Source organism: Pleuronectes platessa, chromosome 18 (assembly GCF_947347685.1).
Source record: "Pleuronectes platessa chromosome 18, fPlePla1.1, whole genome shotgun sequence".
In the NCBI taxonomy this organism is placed as follows: Eukaryota; Metazoa; Chordata; class Actinopteri; order Pleuronectiformes; family Pleuronectidae; genus Pleuronectes; species Pleuronectes platessa.
The window spans coordinates 20,486,716-20,514,660 of NC_070643.1; the positions used below are offsets into that span (position 1 = coordinate 20,486,716).

Below are 27,945 nucleotides of genomic sequence, written 5' to 3' on the forward strand. Positions count from 1 at the left end.
TCAAACACATCGTCAAAAGCAGATCTACTTTCACTTTTCCTATTACACCCTCAGTGGATGAGTTTCAGCTGCTAAATTCCCATTGGCTCAGAAGATGTCCCCGCCTCACAGTTTGTCCTCGTCTCTCCTGGTTTCGTCTCTTTTCTCCACAGTCCATCTCTCTATGTGGAGACAGGAGCTCACCTACCTTCAGTCCAGTAAAGAGGAACACACCACCGCTCACCATGTTCTCTGTACTTTCCCTGCTTCTACTGACAGGAGCACACAGCGCGACGGCACGTGAGTTAAAGTCCACACTGTAAAGAATTGACTGTAGAATTAACATTTAATACCTGGCAAAAGGGTTGCCAACAAAGTACTGTAAAATTACTGTTAATAACCTTCAAAATAATTACAGTTTCTTACAGGATAACTTTGACAGTTTTTTGTTGTAAATAAATTACAACAGTTGCTTGTTTTGTTCTGTTTTTAATCTAGTTAACAACATTACCTTATATTCTCTTCAAATGACGGAAGTCATCTGGCTACTAAAGTTGCCAATAAATAGCTGTTAATACTTTACAGTACAATATGATGTTGTACAACTCTTTTAGTTTAGCAGTTTAGCAAATTGTTCATATTGTGAGGTATTTTGAATGAGACTAGGTATACTGTTTATCCAAAATTCATCTGCATTGCTCTAAAGTCTCTTGCAGATGAACTTGCACTCAATGTCAAAGTCCATTAATCTCTTGAGGAGAGAAGAGACGTGAGGAATGACAGAGTTGTTCTTGTTTTCACGCACCTTCCCACTTCTCTGGCTAACCAGCTATTCACAACAGAACCATATTTAGTGTATTTTGCTGCTTCACGGTCCTATACCACTCATTGTATTGGAACCATGTCGTTTGTGAAACACAGCTTGGATACACACTGGAGCCTTTTACATATCACACCACTGCATGGGCCACCTAGTGGCTCCAGTGTGTAGTAATACTGCCATTCGGTAACAAACAAAATCGTTCCTAAGTAAGGAGTGGTATGAGGGCACCATCAAATGGGCAGGAAAAATCATTAAATATATAATCTGTTGTGGACTACTAAACATATTTTTGACATGTTTGTTGTGGTTTAAAATCTTATCTGGTATTTGTCCCAGTTTGCCTCCACTGTTGTTGGGCTAGTCATGAGATAAAGGCATAAACTTAATTTTATTGCAGTAATGCAATAAAATGCCAGTTTACTTGGGTCTAAAGATTGAATCGATTGCTTAACAGACCTCTGAAATAGCCGACAGGCAAGTTATAAAAAAACAAGAAAAGCAGTTAAGTGAATCATTAAAACTCACAAATGAACAGCAATAAAGAAAAGTCAGTTTCATTTTTATGAACAACACTAACTATAAAATATTCACTGCACATAAACCAAGTAGGATGATCAAGTTCTTACTTCTTCTGCAATAAAGGTCCAGCGCACAACAATAAAGAGTTGATATATATTCTGTTGTGGATTACTAAACATATTTTTGCCATGTTTGTTGTGGTTTAAACGTTGTTTGGTAGTTGTCCCAGTTTGGAGCCACTGTTGTTGGGCTAGTCATGAGATCTTCAATTGAAGGACTCATTGCCCGGGGTTATGTCCATGCAGCGACATCAGTGCTGGTTGGTAAGCCTAACCCTTAAGAAAAAAAAATCGTCTTACTTGGACAACTGCAGAGGGCAGCAGACGAAGGCAGTTTATGATCTAACATAATTTCTGTTGCTTTCCACATAGACATATCCACATGTTTAACTGTTATACAGTCTCGGTCTGTGCAATGCTTTTAACAACAGTTTAAAAGAAACTTTATACACTACCTGAGACAATTAGTTTCGGAAAGTGAGGAAAGTTCAGTGTTCTTTCGACGTCATCAGCTGACGTCGAAAGAAACTGTTGAGGGTAACGAGATCATACCAATATCATTTTCAAAAGCTTCAAAGTATCATCATTTCAAACTTACATGTGTTTACAAAAGTTATACCTGCTAGAACAAAACAAAAAAACGGTATTGCAAATCAGCCGATTTGGCTCACGGATGGTTGATGATGACTTTTGGTTTGCCAAGCATTGAGAAGCCTCCGACATTGTACAGGTGTGATGTTGGCAGGGAGATCCTCCCCTCTGATGAGCTGCAGGTCAGATATGGAGTCCAATCCAATGCTTGGGACTGTAGTTTGTCCTCTGTTAGGCTGGTAGTACCACCAACACTCTGGTCTGATGTCCTCCCCCAGTACTGACATGTCAGTATATATCTGGAAGGGAGTGGTGTAATGTAATCACTGATGTGCCATTCAGCTTCTACACCAACAAAGGACAATAATCAAGGAGATCTTCTTGCTTAACACACATGTAGTTTGAGCCCTGGACATCTGTTAGAATGTGAAGACCCAAATCAGCAAGTTCTACAGCCAACTGCCCCCCCCCCCCCCCCCCCCCCCCCCCCACACACACACACACACACACTATAAAGTAGGCAAGATGAACGCCAACTGTCTTTATGTTCAAAACACGACTTAGCTACAATAATGGGAAATTGCAGGCACTGACTGTTCAATTTAGGCCCAATCCCATTTCACCCAGCTAGCGCACTAGCGTTAGCATGCTAGCATTAGCGCGCTAGAGATAGCATGCTAGCTTTAGCGCGATGTTACTGAGCTTAACTGCTCCTCTCATAACAAAGCATCCTGATAGGGCTGCATACTAGCTTTTCAATTTCAAATGTCATTGATTCACTTCAAGTCATCCACTTTGGTAAATTGTCAGTTTAGTAATTGCAAACAATAGCATTGGTTTAATTTAGATCTCAACAATGACTTTACAATGACATCCCAACAAAGTTGAAGGCAATTAACATTCAACTTATATATTACGTAGTGGCTGGACAAGGCTGTTGCTCCTCTGCTCCCATGCTCTCATGTCAAACTCCTTTTTCAAACGGCCTCGTGGAACCAAATCAATATCAACAGTATTTAACTGTAACATGCACCATCGACAGGCAGACAACAACTTGCCTGTCATTTTACAATGTGTTATTGTAGAAAAATGCTGTCAGCTACTGTAATTATATTTGGCCCATGATCCATTGCAATATACAGATAAACTTCATAAAACGACAGAACAAGAAGTTACTGTAGAAACTACAGCGATTTGTTACAGTGCACGTTTCTACTTTATTTTATTGTATTTGTTTGATTTGAAGTGAAAGGAAGAATGCTCCATGTTTAGAACACACTGAAATTATTTGAGGTTTAATCTCAGCGATAAAACAAAGAGTTTCTTGTCTTGTGCACATTATGAACTTGATTATTTCAGACTTAGTTATTCATGACGTGTCTCATGTTTCATGTTGGTTTATAAAAAGTTGTGAAGAAATAACAGGTTCAGTCTGTTGATATGAATCAAGACTGTTATTTATGTAAATATTAGGGCTGTGAAATGATTAAAATTTTCAATCAAATTAATCACAGGTTTCTATGGATTAATCATGATTAATCACATTACCGATTTTTTCGGAATATTTTTGTGAAAACAAGATTTATGACATTTAACTTTTCTTTTGTGCTGCAACTCAGCAGTTCTTCAGCAGTTATCATTGCTTTTCCATATGGAACATTAATATAATCTTCATCCTAAACAGAATTCGGGTTCCTTAGCCATTGTGTGGTTGAATAAAACTTTTTTTTTAAAATTAAACAGAAATTATTTGAGCGTCTTAGCCATAGGATGGCTGACATTTTTTATATTTTTTGTCACACAACCATTAACCACATCCACTACAGCCACACAAGCAGTGATAAAGATAAAAAGAGAGAGGGGGGGGGGGGGGCTACGTATTCTCCACATAGGCTTGAGTGGAGAATACGTAATTTACCCTCGACACCCGACATTTAACGGGGCAAACAGCGGAGAAGTTCGTCAACATGGATTAAAATAATAATTGAAGTGGAGAAGTACAGAGGTGTATGATCCTCGGAACATGTTGTATAAAGACAACACTAAAAATGACACATGTTGGGACGCTGATGCAGTTAATTTTGGAGCAACAAGTAAGTATATGCTTGAAAAAAATGATTAAATGCCGTTTTTTACCGCAGGCTGATAACGGCGTCGCTACCGCACCGGTGTGAACCGCCAAGCGCCGACGCGCTAGGGATTAGCGCTCACGCCTCGCTTCGGCGTCGCTTCCGCGTCCGGTGTGAACCCGGCGTGAATGCATTAGAGCGGCGACTAGTGCAGAGGCGGCGGAATTGGAAGGTCCTTCTGCGCATGCGTTAAATGCGTTAAAAAAAAAAAAACGAATTAATCCTGTAATTTAATCATAACGCGTTAACGCATTATTTTTCACAGCTCTAATAATAACAACACACACACACACACTCACGCACACACAGACATTTTCATGAATTTGATTTGATCCAAATATTTACTAATTCATCAAACATGTGATCAATAGATTTTTATATTGTCCGAATTTGTTTATCAAGTAAGAATCTCAAGTGTTTTGTGATGTTTCTTAAATATAAGAGTTTATTGCTTCTCTTACAGTCACAACCATTTTCACGACTTTCTGATATTTTTTTCAGTTTAAACAAGTAATTGATTAAAAAAATTAATAATAATCAACAAGAATGATAAATTTTAACCTTACGTATATAAAAGAAGCCGTAGAGCAGCAGATGAACGTCCCTGTGCTGACCACAGTGTGTCCACAAAGTAATAAACACAGCAGAGAATTACACGTTAGATTAGATTCACACAAACACAGAGTCAAAGCCAGAAGACATTTATATACTGTAGTGCTGAAAAGACATTTAACTTATGACCTGATCAGCAGAAAATAATAAAGATCAACAACTGTGAATGAGTTGTTATCAGTAAACTCTGTGGAAGGATGTGTTGTGGGTCAGAGAAGAACTCATGAAACTCAGGAGCAGATCAGGGGCTGACCCAGGATCAGCTTTTATCTCTTTAGGGTTTTCAACATTTTCCTTGGTTTTCAGAGGGAAACTCTTGAATCATGATGAAACAAAGAAATCACGTTTAGGGGACTGATGTTTATGAGTGACAGGTGGGCCTTGGTGGAGGTTTGTACTCCACTGAGGAAGGTTCTAGTTTGATGCTACAGAAGTGTGTGTGTGTGTGTGTGTGTATGTGATAATAACAGCTCAGATCTCTGTCTCTCTCTCAGGTGTCCACATTTTCCAGCAGATGTCTGGATGTGAATGGGACGATGAGACTGGAGAAGTTAAAGGTTTTAATCAGCATGGTTATGATGGAGAAGACTTCATATCATTGGACCTGGAGACAGAGACGTGGATTGCTCCAACACCAAAGAGTGTTTTCACCAAACTGAAGTGGGATCAGGATAAAGTTCGACTCGCACATAATAAGTACTACTACACACAGGAGTGTCCTGCCTTTATTAAGAACGTCCTGGAGCACGGGAGGAGCTCTCTGCTGAGAACAGGTGACATCACAGAACCTCCATCAACTGAATGTTCCTCTTTCTTTCTCTCTGGCAGCGAACGAGAGCAAATACACAAACACCTGCTGGACTCAGTCTGCTCCCTGTCTGTTATCATCGCTCTGTCTCTCTCTCTCTCTCGCTCTCTCTCTCTCTCTCTCTCTCTCTCTCTCACTGCTCTTTTCATGCCTCCTCTCTGGCGACACCTAGTGGCCACAGGCATCCTGCTCGCGTGTCATCCGTCCGTCCCAATGCTCTGAACACGATATCTCCAGAATGCTTTAAGGGAATTTCCTCAAATTTGGTACAATCATTCACGTTGACTCACAAATTACCTGAATACATTTTGGTGGACCAAGGTCAAAAGGTTACGGTAGCCGCACAAAGTATGTTTATGTTTTTTTGAACATGATATCATAAGATCAGCTTCAGATTTGGTACAAACTTTCACAGACTAAAAGATTGATTGGTTATTGATTAGATTTTGGTGCCTGGAGGTCAAAGGTCACATTCACAGTGACCTCATGTTACTGTGAATTTGACATAATAGAACTGCCCCTAGGGAACTTCATTACATCTGGCACAGTTCACTTGGAGTCACTGATGAATGGATTAGACCGGGTCCTCTGAAGGAAGCCGTCCCTGAATTGAGACCCAGCCGGAGCGTCCTCCCTCCTCACTGCCCGACCGACCTGCACTCACTTTGCACTTTAACACAAAATACCAACATTAATCAGAAGTGATCAGGACCTGTCCACTACAGGAAGTTTACTTCATAAATACTGTGATATTACTTTTACGTCATATCGTCCACCCCAGTGTCTTTGCATCACTTCAGCCTCTGTCTCTCACTCACATCTCACAGTTTGTTCACTTGTCTCTTATATTAACAGACATGACTAATGCAACATGAATGGAATCAAACAGGAAGGATATAATTAGTGTGCAATACATGATAATATCCCATAAACTCTCTCTCTTTTTCCTCCCCAGAGCTTCCCAGGATTTCTCTCCTCCAGAAGTCTCCCTCCTCTCCAGTCAGATGCTACGCTACAGGTTTCTACCCCGACAGTGCTGTGTTGTTCTGGAGGAGAGAAGGGGAGGAGCTTCATGAGGACGTGTACCAGGGAGAGGTCCTCCCCAACCATGACGGGACCTTCCAGATGAGCGCTGACCTGAAGGTTTCATCCATCTCCCCTGAGGACTGGAGGAGCTACGAGTGTGTGTTCCACATCTCTGGTGTGAAGGAGGACATCGTCACCAAACTGGACAAAGACTCAGTCGAGTCCAACAGAGGTGAGACTGGAACCAGTGATGACACTGGGAATCACACATTTCATCTACAGTAACAGTCCTGCAGGTCATGTTGGCTGATGTGTAGCAGGAGAAGTTTTCTTTCATCAATACATTTAGATCAGTGTTAAACCAGTGCATGTGCCCCCCCTTCACCATCATGTGACCCTGAAAAATTAAGTCAGTTTTAATGTGTCTGCAACAGTGTCTGAGGATTTTATTACTATTATTATTATCATTGATCAATTAGATTTACACATTTATAAATGTTTAAATTGACTTGTATGATTTTATTCCATGAAGTGTTTCTGCAGGTCTCAACTAGAGCCAGACTGGTTTATCACTGGTCGGATCTGAGCCTTTCACAGACATACTGGGATCAGGGTGGATGTTTGATATGAAAACTTTTATTCTAAAGAATTAATGAAGCAGAAAAAACAAACAAATCTCTCGTTCTTTACCTCGAGTAACAACAGACATTTAGGTTCATGTCTTCAGGCAGTTTATAACCATTTCAACCATTGACTGTAAATAAAGATGGACGACATGACGGCTCCTTAAAGTGAAGCCAAAGCATCTCGGTCGCTGATTGATGCTATAAAAACAGGGTGAAATATCATGATTGTCAGCTCATGATTGACAGCTCCTGATTGACAGAGCATGGATTGTGGTTCAGGGAGATTCTTGTCGTCCAACCTGCTTCATCTGTTCAGGTTGTGATGCTTTGTTTTTTTATTCACTCAACAGAGAAGCCAATCAGCGTGACCATCATCATCATCATCATCACTGCAGTGGTCGCTCTCGCTGTCGTCAGCGCTGTCATTGGACTCATCGTGTACAGGAGGAAGAAAGGTGAGAGACCAACACAGAAGCTTTGTCCCATATCTTTCTGATGTTTTGATTTGAGACTTTCTAATTAATGCTCGTTCAGATCAAACCTCATGAAACAAACTTCAGTTCCTCACACACCAACATCTGTTTCAAGAGCTGCAGGGTTCACACAAAGTTTTCTAACTTCCCTCTGAACCATAGAATGTTTATAAAAAGCTCTGCACACAGCGTCCAGCACACAAACAATAAAAAGTGACAGAATGTTGTCGATCGTTTGAGGAGGATCGCCACAAGAGAAAAACATGACACAATCCTGTTTGTGTTTTTACTGTAATAACTGAAATCATTTGTCTTTTCTTTTTATTTCAGCCCAAAGTACCTCACCTGGTAAGTAAAACTTCTGTTTCTATTCTGTTTTCTTTTTATACTAACATGCTTTATGAGGACATCACGTCACCGTTGCACAGCAACTGAAAGTACTAACATGTCCAGTTTTATTAAACACCTCTTTGGTCCACTTTGTACTGGTCCACTTTGTACTGGTCCACTTTGTACTGGTCCACTTTGTACTGGTCCAATTTGTACTGGTCCACACCGGCGACAGTCAGGGAGGCGTTATGTTTTCAGACTGTTCATCCGTTCGTCCCCATCTTGTGAACACGATATCTCAGGAATGCCTCGAGGGAATTTCTTAAAAATGTCCACAAATGTTCTCTCAGATCTTGTCTACACTCCTGTCCTTATTTATATCAATGGATACGAGGCTCCCCACAGGAACCTGCAGTGTTGGTTGTTTGTAATGAAAGTGTCTGTTCAGAGGAGGATGGACTAACGATGTGTTTCTGACCTCACAGCTGGAACAGATCCAGGTGCCTTACAGCCGCTGAATTCTCCAAGTGAGACTCTGTCCTGAACACAGTGAGTTGCTTGATCTGTTTTCTTCAATTTAAGATCAGTGTAATTTTTTCTGAGTAAACTTCAATTTCACTGAGAGAACAATGGAAATATTAGGTCTCAATACTGTAAATACATCAAATACTTGGCTTCGTGGAACTGAACATTTCATTTTTATTTATTTTTCTCTCTTCAGGTTTATGGACGAGAAGCAGTGTCACCACAGTCTCCCCCTTACGCTGGGAACTCATTGATTATTCATCACTCAAATAAACAGCAACCAGAGCTCTGTAGCAGCTGCAGCTGGGACTCGTCAGTGTGAGTGACTTGAGTCCAGCAGCAGCTCTTTATCTGTCATTGCTCAAATCACTGCAGGTCACTTTGACCGTTTCAGAAAGTGTTTCATCATCACTGTGGTGAAATCGTCTTGATAATTCAACTCAGAAACAAATCATTCAGTTTTATTTCCAGAAAATATACTGATTCATGATTTATACAAAGTAGCATCAAACTACACACGATGAGGAGTTGTTGTCTCACACAGACACACAACACGAGCGTCTGTACAAAAGAAGTTTACCAGATAAATATTCAGATTTTATTTTATTTATATTTTGGCCTGAACAAGAAATGTATTAATCCAGAGTTGCTTGTTAGTTTGGTTATATTCATGCTTTGCTCTGTTCTTAACCTTAAAGTTCATGTTAGCGGAGATTATAAAAGGTTTGTGGGATGTTTGAAGTATCTCATGTGAAATGTGAACTTATCTTTCGTGAGTTTAAAAACTTCATATTTTCTCAAAGCTGTGAGTTCTAGTGTCCCTGCTCGTCAGGCTCCAGAGGATTCAAGCAGTTTATTCCACAGACGTGAAATTGATCACCCTGAGCAGTGACATTCTCCATATGAACATTTGAATACATTCATATCGTCTTGTTGACCACTCACACACTTTACCGTACTCACTCAGTCACATTCACTCACTCAGTGTTTGTTCTGTCACACGTCAATCACACACATTGTCCACGAAGCTGTCAGGGGCAGTTTTAGCTTTCTGATTCTTGCTTATGGACACTTGGGCATGCGGACTGGAGTAGCTTGGGATCGAACCTGTGCTCCTCTGGTTAGTGGACGATCCGGTCTACCTCCTGAGTCACAGCTGCCGAAACATGCAGCTGCAGAACCAGAATTTCTGTCCTGTATTCAACCTAAACACTCACCTTCATGACGTTAGGTCCCGTTTCCCCTGATGAGACATGAGACGTGTCATATCACAAACGTACCATTTTGTGTTTTTCCAACTTAACTTCAGTACATTTAATAATTTAACTTAGTAAAGTTAGTTGAATAAAATACGTTTACAAAGTCATTAAATATTCTCTGTTGATTTATATTTAGAAATCGCAGTCACACAATTTCACGTTTTCCTTTTTACAGGCTCATTTTTCTTCTGTTGATGGGTTGTTATCAATAAATGTTAAATTAATCTGCTTAGCTGTTTCATTCCTTTTGTTCTTGTGTTTTTAATAAAGTCTCTGATGTTCTCTGGGATTTCTGCCTCTTTGTGATTCAACAGGTAGAAAAGTTCAACACCTCTGTGAAAGTTCAAATGTTCATTATCATCCCAGAAATAAACTAATGTGGATATGACCTGTAAGAGCAGCAAGGAAAAATCTATTTGGTCAAACCTGTGACTCTCAACAGGAAAATGACAAAGACATTTTACACATGACAAGAAAAATTGTCAAATCTGGACCAAAACAGTTTTGCTGATTGTTCACAAATGTCAGGGGGCGGGCGAAAATGGCAAACGTGAACACAAAAGCACGACACTGGAGCAGTCTTGGGAATAGCAAACTTCTTGTTTTATAGCAGATCAGGGGTCAGAAGCCAGGCAGACTGTCAGGTAGCGAACAAAGCAGACAGGGAGCAGGCAAAAGGGAATCCAGGGTCCAGAAGGTCAGAGCGGGGGTCAGGCAGAATACTAATCGGCTCGTTGCTCCCTCACTGCAAGCTAAACACTTATCAAAATCACGACTGTTTGCTGTCCTGGCTCCTAGATGGTGGAATGAGCTCCCCATCGACATCCGGACATCTGAAAGTATACACATCTTCCGCCGAAAACTAAAAACACACCTCTTCCGACTCTACCTTGAATGAATGAAAAAAAAAACACTAACAACTCTTTGAAACTAACACTTTTAGTAGCACTTAAATGGCACTTACTTATAGCACTTTGTAGTTTTGTTTTATTTTGAAGAAATTGTACTTTCTTGATTCTTGTTGTTCTGGGTCTGTACCCTCGGGGTTGATGCACTTATTGTAAGTCGCTTTGGATAAAAGCGTCAGCTAAATGAAATGTAATGTAATGTAATGAGATAATGCTGGAAGGCTACGGGAGAACACACTAGAGTCTCGCTAAGCTAAAGTGAGGAGTTTGGTGGTATTAGCAGAACTTTACACAAACAACAAAGATGGAAAACCAAGGTGGCCAAGTCAAGAAAAAGCAGAAAACATACAATTTCCATTTGGAGTGGGAATGCGAGTTCTTCTTTACTAGCGTGAAGGACAAGTGTGTGTGCCTCATATGCGGGAGCAGTGTTTCGGTCGGCAAAAGAGGTAACGTGGAGCGCCACCACACTCAAGTCCACGGTAACTTTGCACGGGATTTTCCAGCAGGCAGCACTCTACGGACTGAGAAAGTGAACCAGCTGAAAGCAAACCTTAAAAAACAGCAATGTTTATTCATCGGACCGACGAAGAAAGCCAACGCGGCCACGGAGGCATCATTTAAAGTGGCGCACATTTTGACAAAGCACAAGAAGCCATACACCGATGGCGGGATGGTGAAGGAAGCAATGACAGCGGTGGCCGTCACATTATTCAAGGACCATAAAAGTAAGACTGAAATCATGTCCGCTATCGCTGATGTACAGCTTGGCGCAAACACAGTGGCACGGCGAGTGTCTGCGCTCTCTGCCGATGCAGTGGGTCAGTTGGAGCGGGACATGATTAAATGCAAATGGTTTTCAATTCAATGTGACGAGTCGGTGGATGCGGCTGATACCGCTCAGATGGCTGTGTTTGTCCGGATGGTTTTCGAAGACGCTTCCACCAGAGAGGAGTTTTTGACGTTGCTTCCACTAAAAACCACAACCAGAGGAGTCGATATTTACAACGTTGTGAAAAAGTACTTCGTTGAAAATAACGTGCCTATTGAAAAGCTGGTGTCTATTACAACAGACGGCGCACCAGCTATGACAGGACGCCACTCAGGATTTATTGCACTGTGCAAGGCCGACCCGGACTTTCCTAAAATTGTGAACTATCACTGCATCATTCACCAGCAGGCTATATGCGCCAAAGTCATGAGATTTGATCATGTGATGACACCTGTCATTAAGATCATCAACTCCATTTGCGCAAAGGCCAAGCAGCACAGAAGCTTCAAACTGCTCCTCCAGGAACTGTCTGCTGAACACAGTGATCTCCTTCTCCACACTGAGGTGAGGTGGCTGAGCCGAGGAAAAATACTGCATCGCTTCTGCTCATTGCTGAACGAAATCAAGGCTTTCATGGAGTCAAGAGAGGAGGACACTACACTTTTGTCTGATGCTGAGTGGCTGCTTGATCTTGCGTTCCTGACAGACATGACAGAGAAACTCAATCAGCTCAACACCCAGTTACAAGGTAAAGACAGAACAATTTCTGACATGATCAGTGCTGTTAAGGCTTTTAAAGCAAAACTGTCATTCTACCTCCAGCTACTGAAAAACAAAAGACTGCAACACTTCCCAACAGTAGTTAAGATGTTAGATAGCCATGCAGGGGCTGACTTTGTTTTGGATGTCAATAAATATTGTGACCTCATGTCAAAGCTAGGCCAGGAGTTTGAGGATAGGTTCAATGATTTTGATAAGCTGGAGCCATGTGTGGCATTCATTGCCAACCCATTCATGGAGGTAGACATCACAGAGATTTCAGAAAAGATGGCTGAACTGTTCACTGTCAATCCTGTGGAGATGGAGATGGAGGTTATAAATCTCCAGAATCATGTTCAGCTTAAGTCTCAGCAACACTCACAACATTTCTGGAGCCTTGTAGACCCAGAAAACTACAAGAACATTCACCAAGCAGCACTTAAAATTTCTGCTTTATTTGGTTTGACATACCTTTGTGAAGCTGCTTTTTCTGACATGAATGTCATCAAATCTAAATTCAGAACAAGACTGACAGATGAACATTTAAATGACTGTATTAGAGTGAACCTGAGTGCATACACTCCAGCATACACCTCTTTGGTGGACTCCATGCAGTGCCAGTCATCTCATTAAGTTTTAAAAAGAGTGAGTGTACTAATGTTTTCTTGGACCTTTGATGTTGAGTTATTGAGTTATTGTTATTGAGTTGAGTTATTTTTGATAAGCATTGTGTATTGCAATTTCACACGTGTACAAACAGAAGGACTTCATGCAGTGCCAGTCATCTCACTAAGTTTTAAAAAGAGTGAGTGTACTAATGTTTTCTTGGACCTTTGATGTTGAGTTATTAAGTTATTGTATTAGAGTTGAGTTATTTTTGATAAGCATTGTGTATTGCAATTTCACACGTGTACAAACAGAAGCTTAAGTCAGTTGATTAATAAATATGTGCGATGTGATGCAAGTAGCTCTTGGCCACTTAATTTTTTTCTAAGTAGCTCTCAGTTGAAAAAAGGTTGGAGACCCCTGAGCTAGCCCTTTTCTCCTTAACACCTACCTTTACATCTTCAATCATCCACCGTGTTGCAACAAATAAAACACCAGCACTTGAACACTATTCTGTGCTGTCCCTGTCTACATTGTGTACTGTTCGTTCTGTTAGGAACCATTGCCTAGCACAGCCAAACCACCATCTCCAAGCAAAGCACTGTCTCCAAGCAGTGTCTGGAGGCATCCTATGTAGTTTCTCATAGAATTGCTAAGCTTGGCAAACCCCATACAATTGCAGAAACACTGATTTTTCTGGCCGCACCAGACAGAATAATAATAATAATAATAAATAGTAAAATAGTAATATTAATTGTCTGTATGGGCCTAACAATAACAATAGCCTAACCTTGACATGTCAGGCCTATCAATAACAATATGCCATATATATATCTATCTATCTACAGGACTGTCTCAGAAAATTAGAATATTGTGATAAAGTTCTTTATTTTCTGTAATGCAATTAAAAAAACAAAAATGTCATGCATTCTGGATTCATTACAAATCAACTGAAATATTGCAAGCCTTTTATTCTTTTAATATTAATATTAATGATTATGGCTTACAGCTTAAGAAAACTCAAAAATCCTATCTCAAAAAATTAGAATATTTCCTCAGACCAAGTAAAAAAAAGATTTATAACAGCAAAACAAAATCAAACATTTGAAAATGTCCATTAATGCACTAAGTACTTGGTTGGGAATCCTTTTGCACGGATTACTGCATCAATGCGGCGTGGCATGGAGGCAATCAGCCGGTGGCATTGCTTAGGGTTTATGGATGCCCAGGATGCTTCAACAGCGGCCTTTAGCTCATTTGCATTGTTGGGTCTGGTGTCTTTCAGCTTCTTCTTCATAATACCCCACAAATTCTCTATGGGGTTCAGGTCAGGGGAATTGGCAGGCCAATCGAGGACAGTAATGCCATGGTCAGTACACCAGTTACTGGTGGTTTTGGCACTGTGGGCAGGTGCCAGATCATGCTGGAAAATGAAATCCTCATCTCCATAGAGCTTTTCAGCAGACGGAAGCATGTAGTGCTCTAAAATCTCTTGGTACACAGCTGCATTTACTCTGGACTTGATGAAACACAGTGGACCAACACCAGCAGCTGACATGGCTCCCCAAACCATCACTGACTGTGGGAACTTCACACTGGATTTCAAGCAACTTGGATTTTGCTCCTCTCCAGCCTTTCTCCAGACTCTGGCGCCTTGACTTCCAAATGAAATACAACACTTGCTTTCGTCTGAAAAGAGGACTTTGGACCACTCTGCAACTGTCCAGTGCTTCTTTTCCATAGGCCAAGTCAGACGCTTCTTCCGTTGTCTTGAGTCCAGAAGTGGCTTGACCATGGGAATACGGCTATTGTAGCCCATTTCCCGGACACGTCTGTGAACAGTGGCTTTTGATACCTGGACTCCAGCTTCAGTCCACTGTCTTTGAAGCTCCCCCAAATTCTGGAAGCGACCCTTCTTCACAATGCTGTTAAGGCTGCGGTCATCTCTCTTGGTTGTGCAGCGTTTCCTGCCACATTTCCCCCTTCCAACAGACTTTTTGTGGATGTGCTTTGAAACTGCACTCTGTGAACAGCTTGCTCTTTGAGAAATTTATTTTTGTGTCTTACCCTCCTGATGGAGGGTGTCAATGATGGTCCTCTGGACAGCAGTCAGATCAGCAGTCTTCCCCATATTTGTGATTTAGTTTACTGAACCAAGAGTGTTTTTCAAGGCTCAGAAAACCCTTGCAGGTGTTTCGAGTTAATTAGACGATTCAAGTGATTAGTTGAATACCCTACTAGTATACTTTTTCATGATATTCTAATATTTAGAGATAGGATATTTGAGTTTTCTTAAGCTGTAAGCCATAATCAGCAATATTAAAAGAATAAAAGGCTTGCAATATTTCAGTTGATTTGTAATGAATCCAGAATGCATGACATTTTTGTTTTTTTAATTGCATTACAGAAAATAAAGAACTTTATCACAATATTCTAATTTTCTGAGACAGTCCTGTATATATTGTGGTGTAGTAGAGGGCGGCGGTGGCGGGCGTGTGGGGGGGCCCCAACTACCCCTAACCAGCTTTGTGGGGGCCCAGCTTGCAAAAGTTTGAGAACCCCTGCACTAGACGATCTGGCAGAGAACAGAGGAAATGAGCTGGTAGATATACTGGGTTACTAATAACTGGATGGAAAGCAGCTGCATCTGTGGGTGGGGCAGGTAGTGGGATCCGTGGAACGAGGAAATGCAGAGCAGGGGGGAGTGGCAGAATTCTGAAAGGACATATGGATAAGTATTTACAAAAAATAAGGCAAAGACAAATAAAAATGTTAAGAGCAGGCTGAAGTTGATAACCACAAGTCATGACCCTGAATGATCCTGTGGGTGTTCACCTCGGGTCTTCATTCTACACAAACACGTCGTAACAAGCAGATCTTAACTTTCACTTCTCCTTTTCCCCGGATTTAAGTGACATAGAGGCTGATTCTAAATTCCCATTGGCTCAGAGGATGTCCCCGCCTCACAGTTTGTCCTCGACTCACAGTCTCGACTCACCTGGTTTCCGTCTCTTTGTGGAGACAGGAGCTCATCTACCTTCAGTGCAGTAGAGAGGAACACACAACCGCTCACCATGTTCACTGTTCTTTCCCTGCTTCTACTGACAGGAGCACACAGCTCGAGGGGTCGTGAGTTAAAGTCACGTTTCTACTTTGTTTGATTGTAATCGGTGGATTTGAAGTTTAATAACGTTTCAAAGACATGATTTAAAAAGTTCATGTTAGTGATGCATATTTCAGCGTTGCTTCAGCGTCCGGTGTGAACCCGGCGTGAGGCTGAAGAGCTGCGGGTTCCGACCCCTGAAACTGACAAATATGGCGACGACTCAGCTTTGGGTTTCTCATTGTAGTCAGTAGATGGCGCTGTTTCCATATGAACAGGAAGCTGCTGAGCACAAACCGCTTCCCGTTTTGTTGGTACAATGTTCAACATCATGTAGGCTGATGAAGACCGTGAGTGACGTCACTGACATGAGATATTACTAATTAATGATCTGTTATCAATGTGACCTCCTCCTCCAAAACAATCAACACACATTGTTACTAACACAAAACACAAATTCATCTCTAATGTAAATGATGTCAGTGCACACATGCACCAAGTGTATTTTTACAGAATAAACAAAGAAGATGTGCATTTATCTTAACAATTAAAAATATGTATTTAAAAACCATACGTTTATTTTCTTAATTCAAGTTCTGTTTCGACACATTATTAGATTAATAGTTATTTATAATGAAGCTTATGTTTAACATTTAAACATCAAGTCTCAATTAGTTGTCTTTGTCATAAGTATTTGACTTTGACATCTTAGGAATCAGAGCCAAACAAACAGATGAATTATTTTCAGTCAATGGATCTGAACCAGAAATGTTGTTGACAACCTCATGAACATGTTGTCATATTGTTATTGTTGTCAAATATTTTCTGAGTCTACACATTTAAAAAATAGTCAAGCCCTAACTGTAACAATGTCCCAATTTGTTTTGTTAACTGGGTCCAGTATAAATGTATATATGGATAACTATATATTGATATATATGTAGAGAGAAAAAAACTACTTAATGACTTTAAGAATAAAAGTATCAAAGAGTAACTGGAAATTTAAGTCGTTTCACTTCACATTAAATACTCTGCAGTAGAAATTATTATTTTTTAATATTAAACATTTGAGTCGTTAGATTGAATCCATTTTTAAGACGTAGCAGAATATTCAAAGTAAAGAGAGTCTGGACTCTGGAGCAGACGTTTTATCTATGAATGTGTTTTTGTGTTTGTTTACCTCACAACACAAGTTGTGTTGAATCTGCTTCATGTCTTCTTGACTCTCAGTGATTTATAAAACAGTCTGAAAACTAAAGTCATGACTTGAACTTTTTCTTGCAGGGATTCACTCTATGAAGTATTTCCTCACTACGTCGTCTCAAGTCCAAACCTTTCCAGAGTTTGTGGCTGTTGGTTTGGTTGATGACGTTCAGATCGGATACTATGACAGCAACACAATGAAAGCAGAACCCAAACAGGACTGGATGTTAAAGGCAACTGATTCACAGTTCTGGGAGAGTCAGACTCAGAATGCTTTGAGATTACAGCAGTTCTTCAAAGACCGCATTGAAACCTTAAAGGAACGCTTCAACCAAACTGGAGGTTTGTTTACATTTCACTCTCTAATAATAACACAACACAAACAAATACACTCACACATACACACTCTCTGTCTCACACTCTCACACACATAAACACGCACCCACAATCACACGCACGCTCACATAAACACACACACACCACAACGCACAATCACAGTCACACACAATCACACGCGCCCACAATCACACATTAATGCATGCAGATACACATAATCGCACACATATTCACACACACACAATCAAACGCAAACTCACACACACACACAATCACACTCGCATTCAAACACGAACACAGACTAACATGTGATCAATAGATTTTTAAATGATCAGAATTTTGTGATGTTTCTTAAATATTAGAGTTTGTTGCTTCTCATACTTTTTGATGAATTAAAAACAGTCAGACATTTTCAATACTTTTTCATATTTTCAAAGTAATTGATTAATTAGAAAAGTACATAATGAACAAGAATGATTAGTTTGAACCTGAAATATATAAAATAAACAGTAGAGCAACAGATGAACGTCCCTATGCTGACCACAGTGTGTCCACAAAGTAATAAACACAGCAGAGAATTACATGTTAGGTTAGATTCACACAAACACGGAGTCAAAGAAGTGTGTGTGTGTGTGTTGATGCAGTTGTCACATACCCAGCGTCCAATGTGGAGGCTACTGTCTACCACAATGGGACACAACAAACACTCCACAACAGCAAGAAAGTCCCTCCTGAACATTAAACAGGCAGAGACAAAACAACACTGGACTGGACTGAGACTGCAGGGAAAGGTGGCATGCCTTGACTTTGCTGACCACTCTGTCTCTCATACACTGTACAGGAATGCCTCTGTAGGAGAGGACATCCTCTGCTTTACTGTTAAAGCCAGACTACAGGTGTTGCCAACTAAATACAATCTTGCATGATGGTACCCTAATAATCATCACCCACACTGTATAATGCATTCTAATCCCAACCAACATTTAGAGTCCATTGCTCATATTGTTAATGGCTGTAATAAGTACAAAGGACTCTATATTGCACGCCATGACCGCATTGTCGACCTCATTTCTAGAACTGTTAAGGGAGTATTCCCCCCAAATGTGTCAATGTACAAACACTCCCATATAATGCCAGATTGGTTTAACAGTTCTGATGATGTGTTCTGTAACATCCCTAACACCCCTGATGTTGTTTTCTTGGACCAGGTTAAAAAGGGAGGTAGTAGTCCTTGAGGTAGCCTGTGTCTATGACCTTTATATGGACATAGCCTTCCTTGACAAGTTGACCAAATACCAGCCCATTATTGCTAAAATGAGAGACCTAGGCTATACATGTAAGCTGGTAGTATTGATATTTGAAAGTCTGGGGCATGTCCATAAGCTCTCGGTCAGTGGACTACGACTGGCAGGACTTAGTAAGAGACGATCTAAACAACTAGCAAAGTTCTGCTCTGTATCAGCTGCTATAGGAAGTCTTGCTGTTTGGCGTAGGAGATGTTTCTTGTACCCATGAGTCACTAAGCTGTATTCCACCTCTGAGAAATGTTTGAATCCTTTTTGTACGAATACGATTGGTGGATTCAAATAAAGTGTGTGTGTGTGTGTGTGTGTGTGTGTGTGTGTGTGTGTGTGTGTGTGTGTGTGTGTGTGTGTGTGTGTGTGTGTGTGTGTGTGTGTGTGTGTGTGTGTGTGTGGTGAAGATGTGATAATAACAGCTCAGATCTCTCTCTCTCTCAGGTCTTCACATTTACCAGTTAATGTCTGGATGTGAATGGGACGATGAGACTGGAGAAGTTAAAGGTTTTGAGCAGCATGGTTATGATGGAGAAGACTATATATCATTGGACCTGGAGACAGAGACGTGGATCGCTCCAACACCAAAGAGTGTTTTCACCAAACTGAAGTGGGATCAGGATAAAGTTCGACTCGCATATAATAAGTACTACTACCTCCAGGAGTGTCCTTCCTCTGTGAAGGAGCTCCTGGAGCTTGGGAGGAGCTCTCTGCTGAGAACAGGTGACATCACAGAACCTCCATCAACTGAATGTTCCTCTTTCTTTCTCTGTGGCAGCGAACAAGAGCAAATACACAAACACCTGATGGACTCAGTCTCTCGCTGCTCTTTTCATGCCTCCTCTCTGGCGACACCTAGTGGCCGCAGGCATCAAGCTCTCGGGTCGTCCGTCCCATTGCTCTGAACACGATATCTCCAGAATGTCTTGAGGGAATTTCCTCAAATTTGGTGCAAACATTCACTTTGACTCAAGGAGTAACTCACATGATTTAAGTAGCCAAAGGTCAAGATCACTGTGGCCTCAAACAATAGGTTTTCCTTGAATGTGATATCTTAACATCAGCTTGAAGGAATTTCTTCAAATTTAGAACAAATATTCACTTTGATTCACAAATGATCTGAATACATTTTGGTGGACAAAGGTCAGAAGGTCAAGGTAACCGAACAAACAATGTTTTTTTTTTACATGATATCGTAAGATCAGATTCAGATTTGGTACTGAACTAGGGAACTTCATTACATCTGGCACAGTTCACTTGGAGTCACTGATGAATGGTTGAGACCGGGTCCTCTGAAGGAAGCCGTCCCTGAATTGAGACCCAGCCGGAGCGTCCTCCCTCCTCACTGCCCGACCGACCTGCACTCACTTTGTGATCAGGACCTGTCCACTACAGGAAGTTTACTTCATAAATACTGTGATATAAAACCTGTCAATAAATACTGTGATATAACTTTTACGTCATATCGTCCACCCCAGTGTCTTTGCATCACTTCAGCCTCTGTCTCTCACATCTCAGAGTTTGTTCACTTGTCTCGTATATTAACAGAAATGACTAATGAAACATGAATGGAATCAAACAGGAAGGATATTATTAGTGAGCAATACATTATAATAACCCATAAACTGTCTTTCCTTTTCCTCCCCAGAGCTTCCCAGGATTTCTCTCCTCCAGAAGTCTCCCTCCTCTCCAGTCACCTGCCACGCTACAGGTTTCTACCCCGACAGTGCCGTGTTGTTCTGGAGGAGAGAAGGGGAGGAGCTTCATGAGGACGTGTACCAGGGAGAGGTCCTCCCCAACCATGACGGGACCTTCCAGATGAGCGCTGACCTGAAGGTTTCATCCATCTCCCCTGAAGACTGGAGGAGGTACGAGTGTGTGTTCCACATCTCTGGTGTGAAGGAGGACATCGTCACCAAATTGGACAAAGACTCAGTCGAGTCCAACAGAGGTGAGACTGGAACCAGTGATGACGCTGGGAAACACACATTTCATCTACAGTAACAGTCCTGCAGGTCATGTTGGCTGATGTTAATGTAACCCAGATCTCCTGGGCCTGAGTTCGTAAACACAAAAAAATAAATATGATCTCAGAAGAATATTTGAAACAAATCTTATCTTTTGTTTAAATTCCTCTAATTAATATTAAAAACCCCAACAACTGTATTTTAAAAGAAAACCTTAACAGGTGTTTATTTACAATATGAAATAAATGAAATTGTTGTGAGCTCCTCTCTCAGGAAGTAACATATTTACAAAATAAAATAAATGCACAACAGTTATATGAAATGTAACTGGGGAATTTTCTCAAATGCACAAAATAAAATACAGGGTCTCTTTAAATTATTTAAACCATTAAGCCCGTTTTAGCATTGAAAACAACAACAGTGCTAAAGCTATGATATCAAAACATGTGATGCTATGCTAGCGGGTGGCTAATTTCATTACACTTCGGTCTTTTTCCACTACAACATTAAGTTACAGCTCACAATTTAAGGCATACACATTATATTTACCTTTGGCAGGTTACATAGAAGAGTTATATCAGGACCACGAGTAGTCGACCTCGACGACACCTCTTAAGTGTTTCCCACAGCACTACACTTTTCCTCTAGCCTGGATGCCAGACGAACTTAGCCCCGCCCACAACATTTTTGGTCGGGCAGTTCGGTCTGGAGTTGCTCCGTTGGGAAAAAATTATGCCCGACCGGGCCAATCAGATTGTCAGGGCGGGCATTATACGATGATTGACAGATGATCAACGGTAACGTAATCAACCACGTCATCAAAGTGCCCTTGGGTTGAATTCGTTTTCAACAAACATGCCTGCCGCTGGCGAGCTGAGATGTGTAGATGCTGCCATTGAGTCTGTTTTAGAAGACATCAACAGCGCATTCAGTTTGAAAGAGGAACACAGAACGTGGAGGCGACGCCAAAGCACCGCGCTAATCCCTATCGCCCCGGCGCTGGGCTGTTCACACCGGACACTGAAGCGACGCTGAACCGCCGGGCAGCGCTAATAATATCACCCGTTGATCCAGTAGATCGCTGCACGGCTTTGTGCCAGTCACACCGGAGGCTGAAGCACCGCGCTGCGCCAAGGCTGCCTCGCGGTGCTTCAGCCTCCGGTGTGACCGGCACAAAGTTTTAACATGGGAGTGGATGGGAGCCAGCTGTTATTTAAGGCTTGGCGCTGCGCTGAAGCGTCCGGTGTGAACCCGGCGTTAGTAAATAACTCACAAAGCGTTGCTTAGCATACGTCACATACTACGTTGCTCTGATTGGTTGTAGGTCTATCCAATTGAGCGAAGAAGAATTTTACTTCCTGGTCAGTTGAAACACGCCCCATAATCACAGCCCAATGGAGCGGTCTCAGACTCACAGTCTGACTAGAATTGTGAGTCTGACAACGTCAGGCTACTTTTCCTCAGGACTCCGGACAATATCTCTCTCTCTAACTCACCTGCTCAAAGCATACTGAACCACAACCTGAACTTCATGTCCCTCCCCATACCAGACGGATAACTTGGATTGGCTGTGAATTTGCTACTACCCAATGAGAAATGCAGAAACTGAATGACTGACACACAACTGAGAAAAAGTTAGATTTCACATTAAAAGCACTCAAATCAATAAGTCTCTCATCTTCTCAATCACAGAGCCTTTTAACCACACATCTATTTATTGATTTACTTTTTTAACTGTAAATAGCTAAACTTATTAACGGTACATATTATATTTATTACATTTTATCCCGCATTTAACCTTATTTTAACTACTATTTTTAATAATATGAACTTATCTAATTATCATGAACTTTCTCTTTTAATACAACATTTGTTGTGCTATTTTGAGATTAATTGTATGCACTGTATCCTAATGATTTTATACAGGGCTACATGTAGAAGTAGAAGTTTTCTTTCATCAATGTATATAAATAAATTTAGATCAGTGTTAAACCAGGGCATGTGCCCCCACCCCAACTTCACCAACATGTGACCACTATCATTGATCAATTAGATTTACACATTTATAAATGTTTAAATTGACTTGTATGATGTATGATTTTATTCCATGAAGTGTTTCTGCAAGTCTCAACTAGAGACCTGCAGACTGGTTTATCACTTGTCAGGTGATGAGCATTTCACAGACATACTGGGATCAGGGTGGATGTTTGATATGAACATTTTTATTCTACAGAATAAATGAAGCAGAAAAAACAAACAAATCTCTTGTTCTTTACCTCGAGTAACAACAGACATTTAGGTTCATTTCTTCAGGCAGTTTATAACCATTTCAACCATTGACTGTTAATAAAGATGGACGACATGACGGCTCCTTAAAGTGAAGCCAAAGCGTCTCGGTCACTGATTGATGCTATAAAGACCGGGTGAGATGTCATGATTGACAGCTCGTGATTGACAGAGCATGTGTGTGGGCGTGACCTCTTTACCGTGGCTCAATTCCTCCATTCACTACTGCACAGGGTCCAAATGTGCAAGATGGCGGCGTTCGTATCCGGGATGTTTTAGCTTCATTTCTGGAAAGTGGGAGGAAGTGGAGACGTGTCGTCTGTGTTTATTCCATTAGTCTCTGATTTCAACATGTGAACATTCTAGTCACTGTTAGGACTTGACTGCCGCTCTGTTGGAGAAGATGAGTTGATGAAATGATTTAGTTAGTGGAAGTAAAGTTTAAGACAAACCAGCGTGAATAAGCACAGATACAGTCATTATGTACAGATGAAAACTGAAAGTAGAAACAACAGCAGGACAAACTCACACGTTTAGTGTCTGTGTGTGTTTGTTGTGTCTCAGGACAGGATTGTGGTATCAGGGAGATTATTGTCGTCCAACCTGCTTCATCTGTTCAGGTTGTGATGCTTTGTTTTTTTATTCACTCAACAGAGAAGCCAATCAGCATGACCATCATCATCATCATCATCATCATCATCACTATCACTGCAGTGGTCGCTCTCGCTGTCGTCAGCGCTGTCATTGGACTCATCGTGTACAGGAGGAAGAAAGGTGAGAGACCAACACAGAAGCTTTTTCCAATATTTTTCTGGTGTTTTGATTTCAGACTTTCTAATTAATGCTCGTTCAGATCAAACCTCATGAAACAAACTTCAGTTCCTCACACACCAGCTTCTGTTTCAAGAGCTGCAGGGTTCACACAAAGTTTTCTAACTTCCCTCTGCACCATAGACTGTTTATAAAAAGCTCTGCACACAGCGTCCAGCACACAAACAATAAAAAGTGACAGAATGTTGTCGATCGTTTGAGGAGGATCGCCACGAGAGAAAAACATGACACAATCCTGTTTGTGTTTTCACTGTAATAACTGAAATCATTTGTATTTTCTTTTTATTTCAGCCCAAAGTACCTCACCTGGTAAGCAAAACTTCTGTTTCTATTCTGTTTTCTTTTCATACTAACATGCTTTATGAGGACATCACGTCACGTTTGCACAGCAGCTGAAAGTACTAACATGTCCAGTTTTATAAAACTCCCCCAACACCTCTTTGGTCCACTTTGTACTGGTCCACTTTGTACTGGTCCACTTTGTACTGGTCCACACCGGCGACAGTCAGGGAGGCGTTATGTTTTCAGGCTGTTCATCCGTTCGTCCCCATCTTGTGAACACGATATCTCAGGAATGCCTTGAGGGAATTTCTTCAAATTTGCCACAAATGTTCGGTAAGGCCTTGTCTACACTACTGCCCATATTTATTTCAATGGATACAAGTCTCCCCACAGGAACCTGACCCAGTGCAGGACTCTAGTAAACTTTCTGTAGATAAGATATTGTTGATTTTGTGCTGAAGAGAGTTTTCAGGACTGTTCCCTGCAGTGTTGGTGGTTTGTAATAAAAGTGTCTGTTCAGAGGAGGATGGACTAACGATGTGTATCTGACCTCACAGCTGGAACAGATCCAGGTGCCTCAGAGCCGCTGAGATCAGGTGATGGAGGTTCTAATTCTCCAAGTGAGACGTCCTCCTGAACACAGTGAGTTGCTTCATATGTTCAACAAAACTGACTCAAACTAAAGGCCAATTTATGCCTCTCCGAGTCTGTTAATGACGGACGGATCGGACTTACACTTTTTGATTTGTAGTTCTCCGCTGCTGAAAGTAATTGGGCGCCAGAACAGTAGGTGGCGCAACAGAGGACGAGTTTAGAGAAGCCTACCTCATGAGTTCTCAGAAGAAGTCCACGTTCATTATTTACCTGCTTCCGGCTTTTCACACACAGTGTACGATGGCAACTAAACAAAATAAAGTCAAGATGCTTATGTTATCGTTTCTTAGCGCAGCGATTCCCCGGTCTTGTTTCCGAACTGCGTTGCTAATTCCACTACTTGAAGCTACACGGAAGCAGCTAGCTTCCTCCCCCAGCTTCCACACACAGTCAGCAGGGACTCCCGATACTAACTACTACCAAGCGTTTGCTTCTAACCCGTCGGTGTTTGAGAAACAGTGTCATGACAATTAAAGTCGTGACAGCATGATTTTCGAACAGCAGTTAGCATGTCATAACCGTGTTTGACCGTACACACATGCCGTCAGGGTTCTAACCAGCCACCGTCAGCCAGACAACTCCGCTGGCTTAACACACTTGTCACATTAATCGTAGAATCGTAGTTGTGTTTGGGTTTATTGTGATATAGGAAAAGAAACAGGAAGTCTGAGGTCCGGAAATGGATCGTTCCGAAATGCTATCGTTAGCGGACCAATCCCGGCCAATGGCTATCCGTAGGCTCTCCGCCATACCGACTTGTAGTTAGAAAAATCAGAGCTGCACGAAAAGCTCTCCCTGGAGCCCGGAGAGGAGGTTCCACGGCAAAGAAGGCGGTCCTATCTGTCCGTTTCCGTCAAAACGGAGAAGCATAAATTGGCCTTAAGTGCAAAGTAACATATGTGTGATCATGTGTAAAACCTCTGTTTTAATTTGAAATAAAAAAAATCTGCTGAAAGCAAGAAACAGATCAGAAACCTTCACGTTAATAGGACAGATTAAAATGTTGAATTAAAACTCAAATCAGCAATTAAAATGTCAATAAACCCAATATTTAGGGCATATCAATTCAAGATTAGTGTATTTTTCTGAGTAAACTTTAATTTCACTGAGAGAATCATGGAAATATTAGGTCTCAGTACTGTAAATACATAAAATACGTGGCTTTGTGGAACTGAACATTTCATTTTGATTCTTTTTTCTCTCTTTAGGTTTATGGATGAGAAGCAGTGTCACCACAGTCTCCCCCTTACGCTGGGAACTCATTGATTATTCATCACTCAAATCATAAACTGATATTCAGGGTCAGACATTGATTGAAATCCATCAACACAACTGACAAATATGACAAAAATAAATGGTTGGGTCGATTAAATTTGATCTTTAGTTAAAAGTAAGAAATGTAAACTTCCCTCTGATAAACGTTTGTTTAATTATTGGTAAATAAAATGAGGATTTTTACTTTTTCTTAACCTGTAGTGAAGTGAAACACATTTTCAAAAACAAGGAAAGTATAACAACACTGTTCACATGTAGTTAATTTAAAGATCATCTCAGTTACAGTTTTATATTCATGGTGTTGGGGCTTGTAAAATACTTTAAATAATATAAATATAAATATATAGACACCCACACATCCACATTTTAGAGTCTGGATATATAATCTGTCTCATGATTCAGATTATATTTGAGCGTCAGTACAAAATTAGTTTTCAAGATGTGTAAATATTCAGATTTTATTTTATTTCTAATTTGGCCTGAACAAGAAATGAATTAATCCAGAGTTGCTTGTTTTGTTTGTTTGGTTATATTCATTCTTTGCAGTGTTCTTAACCTTTAAAGTTCATTTGAGTGGTGATTATAAAAGGGTTGTTGGATGTTTTAAGTATCTCATATGAAATGTTCTGTTTATGTTTCCTGTTAGTTTTTACGGCAAGAGACTTTTCTGTTTTAGCCTTGTTAACATTTACAATGCAAAAATAAAAAGGTTTGAACTGCGCAAAATTACTGAACTTATCTCTCGTGAGTTAAAAAACTTCACATTTTCTCAAAGCTGTGAGTTCTAGTGTCCCTGCTCGTCATGCTCCAGAGGATTCAAGCAGTTTATTCCACATGCAGACGTGAAATTGATCACCCTGAGCAGTGACATTCTCCATATGAACATTTGAATACATTCATATCGTCCTGTTGATCACTCACAAACTTTACCGTACTCACTCAGTCACATTCACTCACTCAGTGTTTGTTCTGTCACACGTCAATCACACACATTGTCCACGAAGCTGTCAGGGGTAGTTTTAGAGTTCTGATTCTTGCTTATGGACACTTGGGCATGCGGACTGGAGTATCTGGGGATCGTACCTGTGCTCCTCTGGTTAATGGACGATCCGGTCTACCTCCTGAGCCACAGCAGCCGAAACATGCAGCTGCAGAACCAGAATTTCTGTCCTGTATTCAACCTAAACACTCACCTTCATGACGTTAGGTCACGTTTCCCCTGATGAGACGTGAGACGTGTCATATCACAAACGTACCATTTTGTGTTTTCCCAACTTAACTTCAGCAACTTTACAAATTTAACTTAGTAAAGTTAGTTGAAGCAAATACGTTTACAAATCCATTAAATATTCTCTGTTGATTATGTTTAGAAATCGCAGTAACACAATTTCAAGTTTTCATTTTTACAGTGTAGAAGCTGAACGTTTGAGGCTCAATTTTCTTCTTGTGTCAGATTTTTATAAATAAATGTTAAATTAATCTGCTTTGCTGTTTCATTCCTTTTGTACTTGTGTTTTTAATAAAGTCTCTGATGTTCTCTGGGATTTCTGCCTCTTTGTGATTCAACGTGTAGAAAAGTTCAACACATCTGTGAAAGTTAAAATGTTTATTATCGTCCCGGAGAATAAACTAATGTGGATTTGACCTGTAAGAGCAGCAAGGAAAAAGTTCTTTGGTCAAACCTGTGACTCTCAACAGGAAAATAACAAAGACATTTTACACATGACAAGAAAATGATTGCGGTGTTTTTTTCAAATCTCATCTGTCATTTGCTGCTGTCTTTAATAATCTCATTATTATTATTAAACAGTTGTTTTTGTAGTCGTGTTTTAAATCACTTAGTGATTGAGTGTGTTTTCATTCTCAGACCTGAGCAGATCCACTGATACTGATGACATCAGAACTGTGA

At 40.7% G+C, this 27,945-nt stretch overlaps 2 protein-coding genes and 1 long non-coding RNA gene across 9 annotated transcripts in view; 2 read left to right on the forward strand and 1 right to left on the reverse strand.

Annotated features, from left to right (window-relative positions):
• Window positions 1-27,945, forward strand: part of LOC128461380 (class I histocompatibility antigen, F10 alpha chain) — a 59,662-nt gene that overhangs the window by 23,220 nt on the left and 8,497 nt on the right. For 2 of the 4 annotated variants that reach the window (XM_053446286.1, XM_053446283.1), the window contains exon 8: window positions 8,697-10,048. The exons of 1 other annotated variant lie outside the window; for it this stretch is intronic. Coding sequence is in view for 1 of the 3 variants with exons in the window: in XM_053446289.1 (XP_053302264.1) it covers window positions 7,523-7,627; window positions 7,976-7,993; window positions 8,461-8,519 (182 nt within the window). In the remaining 2 variants the exon portion in view is untranslated. Of the gene's footprint in view, window positions 1-7,522; window positions 7,628-7,975; window positions 7,994-8,460; window positions 8,525-8,696; window positions 10,049-27,945 lie in introns of those variants that run through there. One more of the 4 variants, XM_053446289.1, reaches the window with a different exon arrangement.
• LOC128461420 (uncharacterized) lies at window positions 1,341-4,196 on the reverse strand. The gene is made up of 2 exons (XR_008342264.1): window positions 4,108-4,196; window positions 1,341-2,270 (listed from the first exon to the last, which is right to left on the reverse strand). It is a non-coding gene; the product is annotated as an uncharacterized LOC128461420 (long non-coding RNA).
• Window positions 3,980-27,580, forward strand: LOC128461379 (major histocompatibility complex class I-related gene protein). 4 transcript variants are annotated; one of them, XM_053446277.1, is made up of 8 exons: window positions 15,765-15,933; window positions 17,192-17,452; window positions 19,186-19,464; window positions 20,390-20,692; window positions 23,649-23,768; window positions 24,117-24,134; window positions 24,665-24,749; window positions 25,970-27,580. In XM_053446277.1, exons 1-7 carry the CDS (start codon window positions 15,879-15,881, stop codon window positions 24,742-24,744), a joined length of 1,116 nt encoding a protein of 371 aa, XP_053302252.1. In that variant the 5' UTR covers window positions 15,765-15,878; the 3' UTR covers window positions 24,745-24,749; window positions 25,970-27,580. The 4 variants fall into 4 exon arrangements, with proteins under 4 accessions (XP_053302255.1, XP_053302252.1, XP_053302256.1 ...); XM_053446279.1 differs by lacking the exon at window positions 15,765-15,933 and adding an exon at window positions 15,949-16,257; XM_053446280.1 differs by lacking the exons at window positions 15,765-15,933; window positions 17,192-17,452; window positions 19,186-19,464; window positions 20,390-20,692 and adding exons at window positions 3,980-4,064; window positions 5,207-5,485; window positions 6,476-6,778.

What these genes read in the sequence shown, in the direction of transcription:
- LOC128461379 (XM_053446277.1), top strand. Translation starts at nt 15,879, where the DNA reads ATGTTCACTGTTCTTTCCCTGCTTCTACTGACAGGAGCACACAGCTCG. An exon ending in ACGCTTCAACCAAACTGGAG is followed by an intron (nt 17,453 to 19,185) that starts GTTTGTTTACAT and finishes TCTCTCTCTCAG; the next exon opens with GTCTTCACATTTACCAGTTA. An exon ending in GAGCTCTCTGCTGAGAACAG is followed by an intron (nt 19,465 to 20,389) that starts GTGACATCACAG and finishes TTTCCTCCCCAG; the next exon opens with AGCTTCCCAGGATTTCTCTC.